The sequence below is a fragment of the Callithrix jacchus genome, chromosome 10 (genome assembly GCF_049354715.1).
Source record: "Callithrix jacchus isolate 240 chromosome 10, calJac240_pri, whole genome shotgun sequence".
Taxonomy (NCBI): Eukaryota; Metazoa; Chordata; class Mammalia; order Primates; family Cebidae; genus Callithrix; species Callithrix jacchus.
In genome coordinates, this window is record NC_133511.1 from 75,427,680 (window position 1) to 75,447,426 (window position 19,747).

Genomic DNA, 19,747 nt, shown 5'->3' on the forward strand with positions numbered 1-19,747 from the left:
GAGACGGGGTCTCATCATGTTGACCAAGATGGTCTCGAGCTCTTGACCTCGTGATCCACCCGCCTCGGCCTCCCAAAGTGAGCCACCGCGCCCGGCCGGGAATTTTTTTTTTTTTTAATTGCATTTAAGTTTGCAGCGAGCCGGGCCAATCGGTTTTGCCAACGCATGCCCACGTGCTGGCAAACAAATGTAAACACTGAGGTCCTGTGCTGGTTTCGTGATGGGCAACTGTGCTGCTGTTTCTTTCCGCCGCGGACAAGGTCGGCTGCAAAGGTGGCCCCCGGCTAGGGAGAGCTCTTCTGGCTGTGGAGACACCCGCCCACCCAGGGGAAATACTGGGGCTCAGAGGCCGCCCCCCAGCTAGTGTCCGGCCTAAACACATCGGCTCCCACAGTTGAGAAAGGTCCTGGGGCCTGAGTCGCCATTTCCGGCTCAGACCTCGACCCGGGAACGTGGGCTGCCCAATGCCACGCCCACTACGTCCCAGTGGTCCGCCCTGAGGGACAAGGGGCAAGAAGTGGTTTTCGGAGAAAGCGGCCGAAGGCTATTAGGTCCCTGGTTCTTCCCAGCTAGCAGAGATCCTGAGACGCTACCCGGCCGCCTGGCCCCCGGCTTCCAGGCCGACGTTCATGTTAGCTTCGGCGAGTCCACCTCTCTTTTGCTCCTCCCAGAAGACCGCCTCGGGTCCCGGGCACAGCCTTGTCCTGGGGGTGTTCAGGCGGCGCCTGGCCGGGTTCCCAGACGCCTGGGCTCGCTCATAGGCCCAGAGCGCCACGGCCCGCCCAGGTCAGGCCGGCGCGGAGCCGGAGGCGGAGCCAGCGGGTTCGCGCCAAAATAGCGTAGCTGGTCCTTCCCCCGCGGGCTACGTCGCGCCCTCTTTTTTTTTTCAAACCCGGAGCTGGACGGGGATTGGTGGACTAGGAACTCACGTGGTTAACGGTCGCGGGAAGCCGCGGAGCCCGAACCTGAGACTGGATCTGAGGAGCCCTCAGCTTCGGTGCTTCCACAGTTCGCTGCTCCCACTGGGCCCCTCTCAGCCGGACAGTCCGCGTCGCAGTCGCCGCCACCGCCCGCAGTCCGAGTGCCCGGGAGCCGCGGCTACCCGCCGCGAAGAGACGCCGCGACCGGGCGCGCCCAGCTGCACGTGGCGGACCCGCCCCCTGTCCCGCAGTATCCTGGACCCCGCGGGCCTCCGCTCTCCAGTCCTCGGCCCCGGCCCCAGGGCCACGATGAGCTTCCTGAGCCGGCAGCAGCCGCCGCCGCCCCGCCGCGCCGGGGCCGCCTGCACCTTGCGACAGAAGCTGATCTTCTCGCCTTGCAGCGACTTTGAGGAAGAAGAGGAAGAGGAGGAGGAGGGCAGCGGCCACAGCACCGGGGAGGACTCGGCCTTTCAGGAGCCCGACTCGCCGCTGCCGCCTGCGCGGAGCCCCATGGAGCCTGGGCCCGAGCGCCGCCGCTCGCCCGGGCCGGCCCCCGGGAGCCCTAGCGAGCTGGAGGAGGACCTGCTGCTGCCCGGCGCCTGCCGGGGCGCGAACGAGGCGGGCGGCGGGGCGGAGGGCGACTCGTGGGAGGAGGAGGGTTTCGGCTCCTCGTCGCCCGTCAAGTCGCCGGCAGCCCCCTACTTCCTGGGCAACTCGTTCTCGCCTGTGCTCTGCGGTGGCCCGGGGGATGGGTCGCCGCGGAGCTGCGGGGCGCGCCAGGGCCCCTGCTCGCCGCGGCCCGACCACCCGGGCACCCCGCCGCACAAGACCTTCCGCAAGCTGCGGCTCTTCGACACCCCGCACACGCCCAAGGTGAGCGCGGCGGGCGCGGGCACCCAGCGGCCGGGGCCGTCCCGGGCCCGCGCCGGCCCACCCTTTTAAAAAGGCCGCGGTGCCGGAGCCCAGCGCGCCGCTGCTCGGGTTCGGTTACATAAGCGGCGGACCGCACCCCCGCTCGCTTTCCTGCGCCGCCCCCCAAAGTTGGCAGCCCTTGTTTTTGGCCCTGCCCCGAGGTTGTCCGTTGAGATTATGTAACTGAACAATGGGCCTCGTCTGGAACTTCTTCGTCTTACAAAGGGGCCGATCGGCCCGTCCAGGTGGCCGAAAATTTGCAGCCTCTTGAGTCCCGGCCGCCCGGAGCATGTCAGTCCCGAGTGCGGCGCCAATAACGCGGTTTGCAAGGATGATGGAGGGTGCTGGCCCGGCCACCTGACACTCCTGAACCATATGGTGCCTTTTAAACGCGGTGATCAGGCCTGTAATTTGGGCGGCGCGGGCAGAAGGAGTTCGGTTTAAAAAAAAAAAAGTCCTGCACTGATGTGTATGGCGTTGATGGGGCGGGGGAAACCAGGGGCGTGCAGGGAGAAACTGCGCTTGTACTTGGGAGTAAAGGCTGGCTGGCCTTCCAAGCATTTACAGTCCCACCGAGGCATCCGTAAGTCAAGGTAACACTAAAGCCTCTTTCTGGACACGGTCTTGGCTTAGCGTTTGTTTATATCGTTGGGTTTGCCGTGCCCAAAGTTTGGTCCGCCTCATTGTGATTAGGGACGTCCCACTGTTGATAAGGTATCTTAAAGAAAGAGGTGTTTAGCGCCTGTGTTTTGAATGGCCTTCCAGTACTGTGCAGATTACTTCTTTTTATTATTTTATAAAGACGGGGCTTCATCATTTGGTCAGGTTGGTCTTGAACTCGTGACCTCAGGTGATCCTCCCGCCTTGGCCTCCAAAGAGCTTCGATCATAGACGTCAGCCAGATTACCACTTTTAAAACAGCAGGTTTTAAAGCTGGTATCCCCAGAGTAAGACAAGCCTCGCATTTGTAAGATTAATATGGCAAAATGTACCTTTTTTTTTTTTTTTTTGAGAGAGACTCGGTCTGTTGCCACGCGCCAGGCTGGAGTGCAGTGGCACAATCTCGTCTCACTGCAACTTCCACCTCCCGGGTTCAAGCAGTTCTCCTGCCTCAGCCTCCGGAGTAGCTGGGACTACAGGCGCACGCCACCACACCCAGCTAATTTTTGTATTTTTAGTAGAGACGGGGTTTCACCATGTTGGCCAGGATGGCCTCGATCTCTTGACCTGGTGATCCGCCCGCCTCGGTCTCCCAAAGTGCTGGGATTACAGGCTTGAACCACCTCCCCCGGCCGGAAAAATGTACCATTTAAAGTGAGTTTGTTTTGTTTTCAATGTACTGTTTTCAGCAGCCTCAAGAATATGTGCTTTTGAGCTTTTCTGTTTCTTGGCCAACTTGTTCAAGGCAAACTCCCTCTGGAAGTGAGGGGAGGAGTCCAGCGAAGTTGGTTATCAAAGCCCTATTTAGATGGGGGAGGGGAGCTTTTATGGGGCTCTCAGACTGCTTTCTATTTTTGGATGGGTTGAAAGAATTTGCTGACTTTTAGCCACTAGAATGAACTTAGTATTAGGTAGCATTCATATTGTTTTTAGGGTTAGAGACAGATTTTACTTGGCTATTTTTTTTTCCAGAAAATGTGATTAATATCCAGCTTCACACTTCCTAAATTAGCCACAATTTATTTTGCTTGAACTCTAACAAAGGCTTGTGTGTTGCTTTGACCTAGGCATTCAGCCTTGTGAAAGGCTCGTTGAAGGTTAGGTTGAGAAGGCTGACTATAGTACTTGGATCCTAAAAATTGTATTTTTTCTTCCCTAGAGTTTGCTCTCCAAAGCTCGAGGAATTGATTCTAGCTCTGTTAAACTCCGGGGTACTTCTCTCTTCACGGATCCAGAAAAATCAGGAAAAAGGGAATTTGATGTGCGACAGACTCCTCAAGTGAATATTAATCCTTTTACTCCAGATTCTGTGTTGCTTCATTCCTCAGGACAGTGTCGTCGTAGAAAGAGAACATACTGGAATGAGTAAGTCATTTATTTAACAGTGTGCTTCTCTAAATAACCTAAGATTGGCTTGGTATTCTTAACCAAAATTTAGTTTCTATTTAGTGGCATGGATGTATCTGTCAGATCTATTGATAGAAAAATACATATTTTTTTCAGTTCCTGTGGTGAAGACATGGAAGCCAGTGATTATGAGCTTGAAGATGAAACAAGACCTGCTAAGGTAAATAGCTTTTTAGTTTCTTTTTTTTTTTTTTAAATTTACTTTTCTACCACTTAAAGTATGCTATGAACATGTTAAGCATTAAAACATAAGGTAGAATGGTTTCTAAATTTCACATAGGCCTATCACCATAGCTAAAAATAATCGTTTTTGTATTATATATATATATATGGAAATGCTTTTCATTACAGAGAATTACAATTACTGAAAGCAATATGAAGTCCCGGTATACAACAGAATTTCATGAGCTAGAGAAAATTGGCTCTGGAGAATTTGGTTCTGTATTTAAGTGTGTGAAGAGGCTGGATGGATGCATTTATGCCATTAAGCGATCAAAAAAGCCACTGGCTGGCTCTGTTGATGAGTATGTATTAAACATTTGTCTTTTGCTCTTTTGTCCCCCATGGTGTTACTAACAAGGTTTTAGGTAATCAAACATTGAATTCTGTCTTTCACTTTTAAGAAGTTGTAATGATTTAATCAGGTCCTTTTCACTTTGTACTATCAGTTCTTAATGGACTTGTTGAATAATACCAGTAGTCTGATTTTGGAACCTAACTTAAATTTCTTATTTCTAGTCAGCATCCATTAATTCACAGTGAAATGGAGTTTATTCTTACCTGAGTCCTAGGGCAAATAACATTTCTTCTTTCTTCTTTTTTTTTTTTTTGAGACAGAGTCTCATTCTGTCACCAGGCACTAGGCTGAGTGCAGTGGCACAATGTCAGCTCACTGCAACCTCCACCTCCCAGGTTCAAGCAATTTTCCTGCCTCAGCCTCCTGAGTAGCTGGGACTACAGCCGCATGCCACCACACCCAGCTAATTTTTGTATTTTTGGTAGAGACGGGGTTTCACTATGTTGGCCAGTGTGGTCTCAATCTCTTGACCTCGTGATCCACCCACCTCGGCCTCCCAAAGTGCTGGGATTACAGGCTTGAGCCACTGCGCCCGGCCTCTTTCTGATAAATCTTTCATGGACTCCTCCTTTGGAAAAATCTCATACCAGTCCAAACCCCTTCTCTCTTAAGCAAGTTGCTTTTTAGCATAGCAGTAGTTACAAAAGTCAAGTTTATTGTATGAAGTTTCAGATAAATTAATTCAATTTAAGCTTGAATTTAAACTATTTACCATTCTATTTACCAAATCTCAATTTTCTCCTAGGCAGAACGCTTTGAGAGAAGTATATGCTCATGCAGTTCTTGGACAGCATTCTCACGTAGTTCGGTATTTCTCTGCATGGGCAGAAGATGATCATATGCTTATACAGAATGAATATTGTAATGGTGAGTGATACAATGGTTCTCTTGTGAGCTTGGGAAAATGAATATCGAGGAAATATCTAAAATCTTGCTCCATTTCTGTCACTTTAATCTTTTAAAAATTTAAATATCAGAGGCCTAACATAAATTTCAAGTACAAGATTAAAAACCTTGTCCCCTCTGAAGCAGCTTGTACATACCTCAGTAGTAGAAGTTTGCATACTATTATGTGCTTGTCACTCCAACAGAACTTTTTGAGAAGACCTTGCCACATATATTTTGGTGACTTTAGTACCTAGCATAGTGTGTGGGGCATATAGTAGTTATGAAATGTTACAGTTAACATTTCTCAAAAAAAAAAAAAAAAAGATGTTATGTTGAATGGATTCTTCCTGTTTCTACTCTTTTATTTCCATTTTATTTGGTGTGCTGCTAAAACTGATGTTTGTCGGTCAGTCTTCATTGATCTAAATTCAGCTGTTTAAGCATTCTGTAGTCCTGCCCTGCTTCCATCTATCCAACCTAGTCTACCACTAGGGTCCACTAAGTTTATTATGTTAAATTCTTTTAGTTCTCTGTTTTGTCTTCTCTCCCTCAAGAACGAAACAAAACAGGCATATATAGATTCAACTTTGGATGTCTTTATAGCTTTCAGTTTCTGTAAGTCCTTCAAGGGCTGATTTACGTCTCTCCTTTTTCCGTAAAAACCTTTACCAAAGTCCTGGTCAGAATTCTGATTCTTAAGGACGTCTATCATTATTATACCCAAATCTTTATATATAATAGATTATTTCTCAACATTTTTGTAGTTTATACGCATGATGATTGGGTTTTCATACTCAAGTGTGAAATGTGCCTCCCTCAAACCTTGTTATGACATTAGCACATTACCAGTCTGAAATGAAAAATATCTATAGATTGTTTTTATTTCCATATGTCTTCTGTGAATAAAGGGAATTTAGAGTTTAGTGAACACTTGAAAGGATATAACTAAGGTTTATTTTTGTTGATTCTCATTATTCCTTAAATAAGAGCAGTTAACTCATAACTTGTAAATAAATAAGTGGTTTGGGTATAGATTCAGATTCTCCATATTTAAAAACAGTGAACAAAACAGAAGTAAAAGATCCATTGTTCAAACCTGATTAAGTTATTTTATTAATTCTCCACACTTGAAAGAACTTGAGTGTCTAGTATACAGCATTGCTGCTAGTTTTTTTCACACAGCTCTTGAAATGTTTCTGTTCATACCATCAGAATACTTATGTATCTCCCATGACCTTATTTTTAGCCTTCATTTTTTAGGTATTGCATTTAACCTACAACAACTTGACCGTAATGTCATCTCCATTCCGTATTTGCTAGACACCGTCTCTTTTCAGTTTCCTTCTTTCTCTCTCACCTTATTGATGTGAATAGTTCTCTTAACAGAATAGTTCAGTAGTAGTCCAGGAATGACAAATAATGTAGCAACCTACCAGTCAACCTACCAGATGATTTTGAGAAAACTCAACTGGGTCTGAGAGATAGGAAAGAGTGAGTAGTCTTGCTACCCTCTCAGATTACAAAAACATTGTCCTGTAATAATGTTAGATTGTAAAATAATCTATTGAAAATAAGTTATTTTAAAACAATAAAAACACTTGAAGAAAATAAATAGTCCTGAGTGAAACAGGACTGCCTCTTTGTGTGGCTGTTTGTCCTACTTAGATAAAAGAAATTAAGACTGTCTGGATGCATTTGTGATCTCTTCTTTTTAATTCCTGTGTCCACCATTCCTCTTTCCACATAAAGCTTTGAATATACTAATAGGGCTCATCTTCACATCTTTTCCAGTTTCACAGGAAAAGGATTGTGTTATTTGTTTGTACTTGAGTAATCTATTGCCTTTATTGTGATTTAATTTCCTTATTATCTTACTTATTTGCATTATAAGACTTTTATCTTGGTTTGGTGATAGATGGGAATTAACCTGTGCAAACAAGTGTAGAAAAATGCTGATGGATAGGGTAAGAGAACCCGAAATGTCAGAACTTGTTTTGTTCTTCTCACCTTTCTTGCCCTTCTAGCAATAAGAGAAGAAATTGGTACATCTGTGGTTGCTGGACTTGCTAAAAAGAGAATTAGCCCTATTTTTTCTTAGCAAATTTGATCTAGGACTCAGCCTGTCTTGTCTGACAGTATTATTGGTCTGCTCCCTTCTAGAGCCCTCTTCCCCGCCCCCCCAGTTCAAGATTTGTACAAGTAAGGAGAATGTATACTCAAGAATAAGATACTGAGATATGTAATTTATTTTTATTTTTAAAAGCCATTTGACCTTGTGTTATTCAGTCTTAATTAAATTGTAGGACCTCCTTTTCTGACTAATACACCATTGACCTGCCTAATTATATTACCCAGCTCTGACTTTTTTATTCCTAAGCCTTGAACAGAAGTTTTTTCTTTCTTTTAGAGAGATGGAATCTTGCTCTGTCACTCAGGCTGGAGTGCAGTGGCAAGGTCTTGGCTCACTGCAACCTCTGTGTCCAGAGAGAGTTCAAGCAATTCTCCTGCCACAGCCTCCCAAGTAGATGGGACTATAGGTGCATGCTGCCACGCCTGGCTAATTTTTTTTGTATTTTAGTAGAGATGAGGTTTCACCATGTTGCTCGTCTTAAACTCCTGAGCTCAGGCAATCTGCCTGCCGCAGCCTCCCAAAGTGCTAGGATTACAGGCATGAGCTACCACGCCCGGCCAACAGAAGATTTTTAAAACAATTCTTCATTACCTTTGAGATAAAATACAGTCTTTTACAGATTTTTATTTTTTTGAGATGGGTTTCACTCTTGTTGCTGAGGCTAGAGTGTAATGGCACGATCTCGGCTCACCACAATCTCTGCCTCCCTGGTTCAAGTGATTCTCCTGCCTTAGCCTCCCGAGTAGCTGGGACTACAGGCATGTGCCACCATGACCGGCTAATTTTGTATTTTTAGTAGAGACAGAGTTTCTCCATGTTGCTCAGGCTGATCTCGAACTCCTGACCTCAGGTGATCCCCCGACCTTGGCCTCCCAAAGTGCTGGGATTACAGGTATGAGCCACTGTGCCCAAACTTTAAAAATTAAAAAAGATATAAACAAATTAACTGATTGGTTTAATTAATTCTATAAAAGCAGGTTATGGTATCAATCACAGAGTAGTATAAAATAAAACTATACTAAAATACTGACATTTATTTATTTTATTTTTTACTTTTTTAAGAGACAGGGTTTCAACATGTTGGCCAGGCTGGTCTTGAACTTCTGACCTTGTGATTCACCCACCTCGCCCTCCCAAAGTGCTGGGATTACAGGTGTGCGCCACTGCACCTGGCAATACTGACTTTTTAGTATTGTCAAGGGTATGGAGAAACAGGTATTCTCATACGTTGATAATGGGCATATAAATTGATACAGCCTTCTATGGAGAAGAGTGTCTGTGTAAAACACAATCTCCATATATTACAAATGTGCATATCCTTTAACCCAGCAATTTGACTTCTAGGTGATATACTAAATGTGTGTGAAATAACCAATGTACAAGGTTATTTATTAGGCCATAGTATACAATAGCAAAGGCTTGGAAATAATTTTAAAATGTCCAGCAATTGGGTGACTGATAAATGCATTACCATTCAATTATACAATGGAATTCTATAGAGAGAGGAAGAAATGGGTTGTCTTTGTATATTGGTATAGAATGATCATTAAGATAATGAACATGGCCGGGCCCGGTGGCTCACATCTGTAATTCTAGCACCTTGGGAGGCTGAGGTGAGCAGAATATCTGAGGTCAGGAGTTCAAGACCAGCCTGGCCCACATGGTGAAACCCTGTCTCTATTTAAAAAAACAAACAAAAGAGATAATGAACCATATGCTGTTACTTATGCAAAAAGTTGAAAAGATACATAGAACTGATATGGGCATGGTGGCAATGCCTGTAGTCCCAGCTGCTTGGGAGGCTGAAGCAGGAAGATCACTTGGGTTTGGGAATTCTAGGCTGTAGTGCGCTATGCCTATCTAAGTTCAGCATCAGTATGGTGACCTCTCTGGAGTGGAGCACCACCAGGTCGCCTAAAAAGAGGTAAAATGGCCTAGGTCAGAAACAGAACAGGTCAAAACTCCTGTGCTGATAAGTACTGGGATCAAGCCTGTGAATAGGCATCGCATTCCAGCTGGGCAACATAAATAGACCTTATCTCTTAAAAATTAAAAAAGAAGAAAAAAACCTGATAATGTTGGTTTACTCGGGGAATGAAAGAGGTGGGTTGTTGAGGTGTATGAGTGAGAGAGACTACATTTTATTTTGTACCCATGCATATGTATTACCTATTGAAAAAACAATAACATTTTGATTTCACAAGCAGGTTGAAGGGAGAATGTCATATAAAATTACACTTTCTTGGCTGAGGTTGGTTGGTTGAGAACTCGTTCAGTAAAGTTGGAAGAAAGAAGAAAGAAAGAAGAAAATGCTAATATTTTCTATCTTTGTTAGGTGGAAGTTTAGCCGATGCTATAAGTGAAAACTACAGAATCATGAGTTACTTTAAAGAAGCAGAGTTGAAGGATCTCCTTTTGCAAGTTGGCCGGGGTTTGAGGTATATTCATTCAATGTCTTTGGTTCACATGGATATAAAACCTAGTAAGTATTGCAGATCGTTTGACCTGTGTTCTTTGGGGTTATAGAGAATAAATTACTTTATTATGACAATATTGAAAACATATATCTTTTGTTTTTTTATTGTTAGTTTTAAAAGGCCTTGGATCCACTTACCAATATTGTTTTACGATTTCTGTTTACCTCTTCCCTTGTCAACCCCCAAAATTTGAGATGATAAACTTTTTTTTTGAGACTGCGTTTCACTCTGTTGCCCAGGTCGGAATGCAGTGGCGCCATCTCTGTTCACTGCAACCTACTCATTCCGTGCTCAAACAATCATCCCACCTCATTCTTCCCATTAGCTGGGACTACAGGCATGTGCCACCATGCCTAGTTAAATTCATTTTTATTAAAAGCCGAAAATTTTTGCTGCATCTTATAGGAACTGCTGTGGGATACTTACGAGGGCACTAAAAATGTGTTTAAAGCCCCACTCTCCACTAGGCCAGACCATATTAAAATTTTCCCCAGTTGACTCAAGTCCTTAATAGTTGATTTGTTCAAATTAGTATGTACTTAAGGATCATGCATTGCATATGGTTATATCAGTTTTTTTCAGAACCCATCCCCTACTTTGTAAAAATGATGCTTATCTTTCAAGCTATCCCTTTTTCTGGATTTGACTAGTTGCTTCTTGCATATCATTTAGCTTGTTCCTTTTTCTGTATTTCCTATAAATGGGAAGTTATAACTAAGGGATATGGATTCAAGTTAAGCATTTTAGGCTAGATGAATTTAATGAGGTTTTTATTAATCTTTGGAAATGTGTTGATTTGTGAGAAGTCATTTTGTACAACTTTGTGAGTTATATGCTAGAATTTCTTATGTGTATGTTAAGTCATTAACTTTTATTTTCAAAAGAAATATATTTGGACTTAAGGCAGTAAATGTGAATTTGTAAGGAATGACTGTACTCACTCATCTCTTATATAAAGTGTTAGACAAATATAATAGACCCTTATAAGGTATAAAAGTTGAAAATGTTAGGGATATGAAGTTTAAAAATCTTCAAGTTTACAAATACCACCACAAAATAAGTTGTCCTAAAAATAAAGTAAAACTGTATAGATTACTCCAGTAAATGCAACATAAATTCCATGCTGTATATTTGTGTGTGTGTGTGTGTGTGTGTGTGTGTGTATGTGTGTGTGTATGTATGTATTTGAGACAGAGTCTTGCTCTGTTGCCCAGGCTGAAGTGCTGCAGTGGTGTGATCTCAGCTCCCTACAACCTCTGCCCTCCTGGATTCAAGCCATTCTCCTGCCTCAGCTTCCTGAGTAGCTGGGATTACAGGTGCATGTATCCACACAGGCTAATTTTTGTGTTTTTAGTAGTGACAGGGTTTCACCATGTTGGTCAGGGTGGTCTCAAACTCCTGACCTTGTGATCCTTTTACCTAGGCCTCCCAAAGTCATGGAATTACAGGTGTGAGCCACTGTGTCAGGCCCACGCCTTATTTTTTACAGAGATAGTCTCTCTCAGTCGCCCAGGTTAGAATGCAGTGGTGCAATCATAGCTCACTGCAGCTTTGAATTCCTGGGCTCAAATGAACCTTCTGCCTCAGCCTCCCAAGTAGTTGGGACTACAGGCATGCACAACCATTCCCAGCTATTTTTATTTTTATTTTTTCTTTTTGTAGAGACAGGGTCTCACTGTCTTGCCCAGGCTTGTCTCAAATTCCAAATCTTAGGCAATCTTCCTACCTCAGCCTCTCAAAGCACTGGGATTACAGGCATGAGCCACCATACCTAGGCAGTACTATACTGATAAAACTATTAAAATCTGCCACTAACAGCTCATGGTAATCATGATCTCACCTGAATTTGAAGAAAAAGATATATAGTAGGAAATAGTGAATCGCAAAGCCATATTGCAAGCTAGATGCTGTATTGTTAGCCAGACTCACTGGCTAAATGACTCATTCTGCTCACGCCAGCCTCATAGCACTACATTAAAATTTGTGCTTTCACGGAGTTTCACAAACTACAGTTACTACCTTTTTTGCTGAAGAGTAATGTGTGGATGACAAGGGCCTCATGCAGTTTGAAGTGTTTAGGGATCAGTGCTAGGCTGGAAAATAAATACTCAGGCCCAGAGTGGTGGCTCATCCCTGTAATCTCAGCACTTTGGGAGGCTGAGGCGGGAGATCACTTGAGGCCAGGTGCTTGATCAGCCTGGCCAATGTAGCGAAACCCAATCTGTACCAAATAAAAGTTAGCTAGACATGGTGGCATGTGCCTCTCATCCCAGCTACTCAGGAGGCTGAGTAAGAATTGCTTAAACCTTGTTGCAGAGAGCCAAGATGATGCCACTGCACTGTAACTTAGGAGACAGAGCAAGACTGTCTCAAACAAAAAGCAAACAAACAAAAAAAATCCCAGAAAATATAACCCTAGTCTGTATCTCCTGAGATTCTTATTCTTCATGGGTTTGGGATAGAACTTGAGAATTGGCATTTTTGAAAGCATGCTGGATGATTTTGGTGTATGATTTTGTTTATAAACTCTGGTTTTATTATTAGTTTGGCTTACATACTTAACTGTTTGACAGGTAATATTTTCATATCTCGAACCTCAATCCCAAATGCTGCCTCTGAAGAAGGAGATGAAGATGACTGGGTATCCAACAAAGTTATATTTAAAATAGGTAAAAAAGATAACCAGATTATTACCTTAAAATAAAGAGAAGGCTGTTTTGTTTTTGCTCTTGACTATTTTTTTGAATACTTCTAGGTGATCTTGGGCATGTAACAAGGATCTCCAGTCCACAAGTTGAAGAGGGTGATAGTCGTTTTCTTGCAAATGAAGTTTTACAGGAGGTAATTTTCCTTCTCCCTTAATTATAGTTTGCTTTGTAACACTTAGCAGTTGATAGAAGAATATAAATTCAGATGTATTAAACTTTTACGTTAACTAATAGAACAGAAATAAAATCTAAACCATGAGCTGAGGGCATTTAATTTGCAAAAAGTCATGAAGACAAAGATTTATAATGGAATTGTGGTAAAAAAAAAAAAAAGATGTTCTCGTACACCAGTGGTGGAACATTAAAATGGCATATCCTTTTTGGAGATCAAAGTATTATTATTGCATTAATATTTAAAAATCATGTACCCCTTGACTCATAATTTTCACTTCTAGGAGTTTTTCCTATAGAAATATTTATATATAAACAGGTTGAAAACAATGTAAATAGTGTTTACTAATAAGATAATTATTATTATTATTATTATTATTTTTTTTTTTTTTGAGACGGAGTTTCACTCTTGTTACCCAGGCTGGAGTGCAATGGCGCGATCTCGGCTCACTGCAACCTCCGCCTCCTGGGTTCAGGCAATTCTCCTGCCTCAGCCTCCTGAGTAGCTGGGATTACAGGCACACGCCACCATGCCCAGCTAATTTTTTGTATTTTTAGTAGAGACGTGGCTTCACCATGTTGACCAGGATGTTCTCGATCTCTTGACCTCTTGATCCACCTGCCTTGGCCTCCCAAAATGCTGGGATTACAGGCTTGAGCCACGGTGCCCGGCCTAAGAGAATTATTAAGTAAATAATGGCACATAATTATTAGTGTGGCACATAGTTTCAAGAATGTGACAAAGTATTTCTTGATAAAAATTTTCAATGAAAATAGAATAAGAAAAATACAAAGTGTAATTATGATCCCATTGCTCTTTGTAAATATGTGTATATATATGTTTGGTTTATCACATATATGTGTATTTGTAACTTAACAAGTGTGTTTCTTTTTTTCCCCTCTTCTGATTAGAGAAGATGGAGTTGAATCAGTGTGTTTCTATGTGTTTTGAGTTTGCATATGAATCCCTAGAGGTAGAGGGGTTTCTTTTGAGAGTTAAATTTGATAAAGAAGAGGCATTTACTTTTATATATGTATGTGTTTGCATTTTTCCCCTTAGAGTGTATGTTACTTTGTAATTTAAAAAATAAACCTCCCCAAAATTAGCAGTTTATTCTCTAAATAGGTCCTAAACTTGAATGTGACATTAGACATTTTGATTTAGTCCTGTTTTTCACTTAATCATCTTCGAAGTGTAATCTTGTTTTATTTTGACCAGTTTTACATTACTTAAATATTTTTTTTAATTTTACAGAATTATACCCATCTACCAAAAGCAGATATTTTTGCGCTTGCCCTCACAGTGGTATGTGCTGCTGGTGCTGAACCTCTTCCCAGAAATGGAGATCAATGGCATGAAATCAGACAGGGTAGATTACCTCGGATACCACAAGTGCTTTCCCAAGAATTTACAGAGTTGCTGAAAGTGAGCATTTTATATATGAAGCTCTTTATTGACATGGTTCTATATTTTATTAAGAGCATGTCTTTACCTTAATTTTACTTTTCTTTTTAAGGTTATGATTCATCCAGATCCAGAGAGAAGACCTTCAGCAATGGCACTGGTAAAACATTCAGTGTTGCTATCTGCTTCTAGAAAGAGTGCAGAACAGTTACGCATAGAATTGAATGCCGAAAAGTTCAAAAATTCACTTTTACAAAAGTAAGTGAGGGTTTTTTGTTTTCTTTTTACTTTCTCATTCTCTTTAGTTTTCAAATTTTAATGAGAGATGATTTAAGCTTTGTGTCGACAAAGGATTTTAGAGGGGTGTGTGTGTGTGTATGTGTGTGTGTGTGTGTGTGTGTGTGTGTGTGTGTGTTTGATCATTATGCAAAACAAGTTTTTGTGTTTTGAGACACAAATGATCTGGTCTAATTGTGGCCAGGCTGAAGTACACTGGTACTATCATGGCTCATTGCAACCTCCACTTCCCAGGCTCAAGCTATTCTCTCACCTCAACCTTCTGAGTAGCTTACCCACAAAGCTTAGCTAATTTTTATATTTTTTGTAGAGATGGGGTTTTGCCATGTTGCCCAGGCTGGTCTTGAAGTCCTGGGCTCAAGCCATCCACCTACCTTGGCCTCCCAAAGTGCTGGGATTATAAACGTGAGCCACCTCACCCAGCTCCAGTAGTTCGATATGTTATACAGTGACAGCTTAGGGACTTCTGTCATAAATATTAAATTTGTGTTGTTTCTAAACTTTGATATTATAAACTTTAAAAATGTTGAGACTCTGTGTGGTGTCTAAAAAGAAAAAAAGAAAAAATTATTTAAAAAAAAAAATGTGAGACTAACATATTTGCAAGTGGTGATAGTCTCCAATCCATACATGATAATAAACGCTAAGTGAGCCTATACCGATTTTTTCTTCCCAGACTCACTAAGAATTAATATTTCCTTGAAACATTCTGTTCTTATTTTATGAAATTAATGTCAATTTGGTTAGTAGATGATTCCCATATATGTTTTTAATTTCTGTCTAAATCTTTATGTGCTGAATGAAGATTCTCATATTTGACTTAATGACTTGATATTTTTGAAAAGCTGGTTGCAGTGGTAAAGGTTATTAAGAGAATATTCAGCCGGGTGCTGTGGCTCACACCTGTATTCCCAGCACTTTGGGAGGCCGAGGCAGGCAGATCACCTGAGGTCAGGAGTTCAAGACCAGCCTGACCAACATGGAGAAACCTTGTCTTGACTAAAAATACAAAATTAGCAGGGTGTGTGGCACCCTCCTGTAATCCCAGCTACTTGGGTGGCTGAGGCAGGAGAATCGCTTGAACCTGAGAGGCGGAGGTTGCAGTGAGCCTAGATCGCACCATTGCACTCCAGCCTGGGCAACAAGAGCAAAACGCTGTTTCAAAAATTTAAAAAAGAGGCCAGGCACGGTGGTTCAGGCTTGTAATCCCAGCACTTTGGGAGGCCGAGGTGGGCGGATCATGAGGTCAAGAGATTGAGACCATCCTGGCCAACATAGTGAAACCCTGTCTCTACTAAAAAAATACAAAAATTAGTTGGGTGTGGTGGTGCACACCTGTAGTCCCAGCTACTCGAGAGGCTGAGGCAGGAGAATTGCTTGAACCTGGGAGGCAGTGGTTGCAGTGAGTGGAGATCACACCACTGCCCTCCAGCCTGGCGACAGAATGAGACTCTGTCTCAAAAAATAAAAAAATTACAGAGTATCAAGTTACCACAGATCACATTTTTAATTCCTCTTCTGATGTATTGCAACCATTTTGATTTTCATCTAATAAAACTGACTTGAAAGGTTACGTTAAGTATTAAAATTTAATATTTAAATTATAAAAATTGTATATTAAAGGCCGGATGCAGTGGCTCACGCCTGTAATCCAAGCACTTTGGAGGCCAAGGCGGGCAGATCACCTGAGGTTGGGAGTTGAAGACCAGCCTAACCAACATGGCGAAACCCCGTCTTTATTTAAAAAAAAATTGTGGGCCCTGCGTGGTGACTCAAGTCTGTAATCCCAGCACTTTGGGAGGTCAAGGTGGGTGGATCACGAGGTCAAGAGATCGAGACCATCCTGGTCAACATGGTGAAACCCCATCTCTACTAAAAATACAAAAAATTAGCTGGGCATGGTGGCATATGCCTATAATCCCAGCTACTCAGAAGGCTGAGGCATGAGGCAGGAGAATTGCCTGAACCCAGGAGGCGGAGGTTGCGGTGAGCTGCGATAGCACCATTGCACTCCAGCCTGGGTAACAAGAGGGAAACTCCATCTCAAAAAAAAAAATTGTATATTTAAATGTTTACTGGCCTAGTTTGATATCCATCATAGTTCATACAACTAGGAAATAAAGTTTTCTTTTTGTCTCTGTTATGTAAGGATAGATTCACAATATAAATTGGAATTTTATTTCAAATTATTTCTAATTTTTTTTACTGGGGATAGGTTTGTCTGGAAATTTTTTTTTTTTTTTTTTTTTTTTTGAGACGGAGTTTCGCCCTTGTTACCCAGGCTGGAGTGCAATGGCGCGATCCACCGCAACCTCCGCCACCTGGGTTTAGGCAATTCTCCTCCCTCAGCCTCCTGAGTAGCTGGGACTACAGGCATGTGCCACCATGCCCAGCTATTTTTTGTATTTTTAGTAGAGACGGGGTTTCACCATGTTGACCAGGATTGTCTCGATCTCTTGACCTCGTGATCCACCCGCCTCAGCTTCCCAAAGTGCTGGGATTACAGGCGTGAGCCACCGCTCCCGGCCTTGTCTGGAAATTCATTATTATTATTTATTTAAAAAGATGGAGTCTTGCTCTGTTACCTGGGCTGGAGTACAGTAGCACTATCATAGCTCACCATAGCCTTGAACTCTTGAGGCTCAAGTGATCCCCCAATCTCAGCTTCCAGAGTAGCTGAGACTACAGTTGTGAGTCACCACATCCAGCTCAAATTATTTTATAAGACCCAAAGTCATTACTAGTATCTTTTATTATTTGTTTCCAAGTGTGTGATATTTTAATTTAAAAAGCACAAAATCATTTCATAAATTTAAGTTGTTTTAATAGAAGATTCAGTTACATGTTAAATTCTTTTCTTCAGTTATATCTTGGAATAATGATGGCATGCAATTATCTCCCAGTCGATAATATAGTTTGTGTTTAGCTTCTTAGGATCTCTTCCTAGGATTATTTATCTTGTTTTCTATTTTTATGCCAGAGAACTCAAGAAAGCACAGATGGCAAAAGCTGCAGCTGAGGAAAGAGCGCTCTTCACTGACCGGATGGCCACTAGGTCCACCACCCAGAGTAATAGAACATCTCGACTTATTGGAAAGAAAATGAACCGCTCTGTCAGCCTTACTATATACTGAGCTACTCATTTCCCACCTCCCCCTATAAACTGTGATGAGAGGAAGCTAGGTTGGAATCAGTTTGCAATTACTTTTCTCAATTGGTGTCAGTAGTTTTACTGATTAGGCCTTTTATTGTGAATTACAGTTGAAAGCTGTATTTTGACCATTGCTGTGTCAGGCTTTCATCTAATCTTACCAGTGTGTCTTCTGTAGGATGTGTCACTGTTGGATGTTACACCAGCCTTTCCAGGGTTAACCACTGTGGTGGTGTGCTGCTTATAGTTTGCTGTTGCATTGTAATAAAAGGTGTCTTTCCCTGTAGTGACCTGTAAAAAGAACTCAAGGGCTTTATTACAGACATACTATCCCTTTGAAAAGGGACGTGCTAAAAGACTCATTACTACTCAGCCTTCAATGTACCTATGTGTCCCTCTTATATTTCTTTTTTTTTAAATTGTGAATTATACTTGTATATCCCACTGGGAGCACTTTGTAGGCATTGCATGAACCATGGGATGATAATTCTGTGGAAGTATTGCCTTGTGAATTTGCTGCTATTTTAGTTTTGTCTTTGCTGTAAACTTGTAGCATTAAACAATCATTGTTGTGAATAAGTTTTCGAAACAATTATGTGAAATGTATGGCTGGTTTTGATGAAAAGCAGCCATTTGCCTTTTTTTTTTTTCCTTTGAACTTTGAAGCTAGTGCATTGGAAAAATGCACCCCTACCCCCCTTTGGAATGCTGTATTAATATAGTATAATAATTACTGGTTTTGTAAGGTTTTCTGGTAATGTCCTTCCCTGACTCCTCTAAAATGTCTTCCCCCAAGTTTTGTACTTGATTGTATTGTTAGTCTGTTTTTAAATGTTTCGCCTGGTTTCTCTTCAATTATTTGTGTATATAAACTGATCTTGATGTTACTGTACATAGCTGTTTGAAATGCCAGAATGACTTCTGACATTCCAAGTTTTTCACAAAATATATTTTATCTGTGATTAGCCATTTGACTAATAATACTGGCTAACAGATGTTGAAAAAAAATTGTCTATTGTTTGTCTCATTAATTTTGGTCTAAAACATGTTTGCACTTGTCTTTGACTTGTGTTTTATTAACATGGATTGGCATATTAAAAGTCACTCTGAGCTTACCTTAATTGTCTAAATCCTTGTTATGCCTATTTTCTAATATTTTATCTACATTACCACTATGTTGTTAAATGTATAGTGTGTATAATATACTATCATAAAAGCAGAGGGCATTTTTGATTGAATATAAAATTTACTGACTTTCATGATGGGCTTTAGAACAAAGCTGCATTTTGCTATTTAAGAAAAATTTACCCATCAACTTTGAATATGTTTTTCATAAATGGTTAATATTTTCATATCACATTGCATGTTATGCATGTGACTTGCTAAGAATGTAGCATGATGTAATTTAAAATACCTTAAGATTATTAAGTAAATGTATGATTCATAACTGATTTGGACTGAGTCACAGAAGAAAACTAAAATGGGAAGGTTTTTTTGTTTGTTTTTTAAAAAGATGGGGTTTCACCATGTTGGTCAGGCTGGTCTTGAACTTCCGACCTCAGGTGATCCGCCTACCTTGGCCTCCAAAGTGCTTGGATTACAAGCGTGAGCTACCACGCCCGGCCTTTTTGTTTGTTTTTTTAAGATGGAGTCTCTGTTACTCAGGCTGGAGTGCAGTGGTGCAGTCTCGGCTCATTGCAACCTCTGCCTCCCAAATAGCTGGGACTACGGGCATGCACCACCACACCCAGCTAATTTTTTGTATTTTTAGTAGAGATGGGGTTTCATCATGTTGGCCAGGCTGGTCTCGAGCTCCTGACCTCAGGTGATCTGCCCTCCTCAGCCTCTCAAAGTCCTGGGATTACAGGTGCCCAGCCCTTAAAGTGGAGAGGGTTTTAATTCTTACTAAACTAGGCTGGGTTTTAAGATTTGAGGCCAGGTGTCTTGGCTCATGCCTATAATCCCCACCACTGTGGGAGGCCAAGGCAGGAGGATTGCTTGAGGCCAGGAATTCGAGACCAACCTGGGTAGCACAGTGAAACC

The 19,747-nt window shown here is 42.0% G+C and overlaps 1 protein-coding gene and 1 non-coding gene across 3 annotated transcripts; both read left to right on the forward strand.

Moving 5' to 3' along the window:
• Nucleotides 1–967: 967 nt before the first annotated feature.
• Nucleotides 968–18,819, forward strand: WEE1 (WEE1 G2 checkpoint kinase). 2 transcript variants are annotated; one of them, XM_035265746.3, is made up of 11 exons: nucleotides 968–1,793; nucleotides 3,652–3,857; nucleotides 3,996–4,059; nucleotides 4,251–4,423; nucleotides 5,222–5,343; nucleotides 9,831–9,977; nucleotides 12,546–12,641; nucleotides 12,728–12,813; nucleotides 14,107–14,277; nucleotides 14,369–14,514; nucleotides 17,534–18,819. In XM_035265746.3, exons 1-11 carry the CDS (start codon nucleotides 1,230–1,232, stop codon nucleotides 17,685–17,687), a joined length of 1,929 nt encoding a protein of 642 aa, XP_035121637.1. In that variant the 5' UTR covers nucleotides 968–1,229; the 3' UTR covers nucleotides 17,688–18,819. The 2 variants fall into 2 exon arrangements, with proteins under 2 accessions (XP_035121637.1, XP_078196607.1); XM_078340481.1 differs by lacking the exon at nucleotides 968–1,793 and adding an exon at nucleotides 2,001–2,210.
• Nucleotides 6,117–6,220, forward strand: LOC118146032 (small nucleolar RNA U13). Its single transcript, XR_004731501.1, has one exon. It is a non-coding gene; the product is annotated as a small nucleolar RNA U13 (small nucleolar RNA).
• Nucleotides 18,820–19,747: the final 928 nt, after the last annotated feature.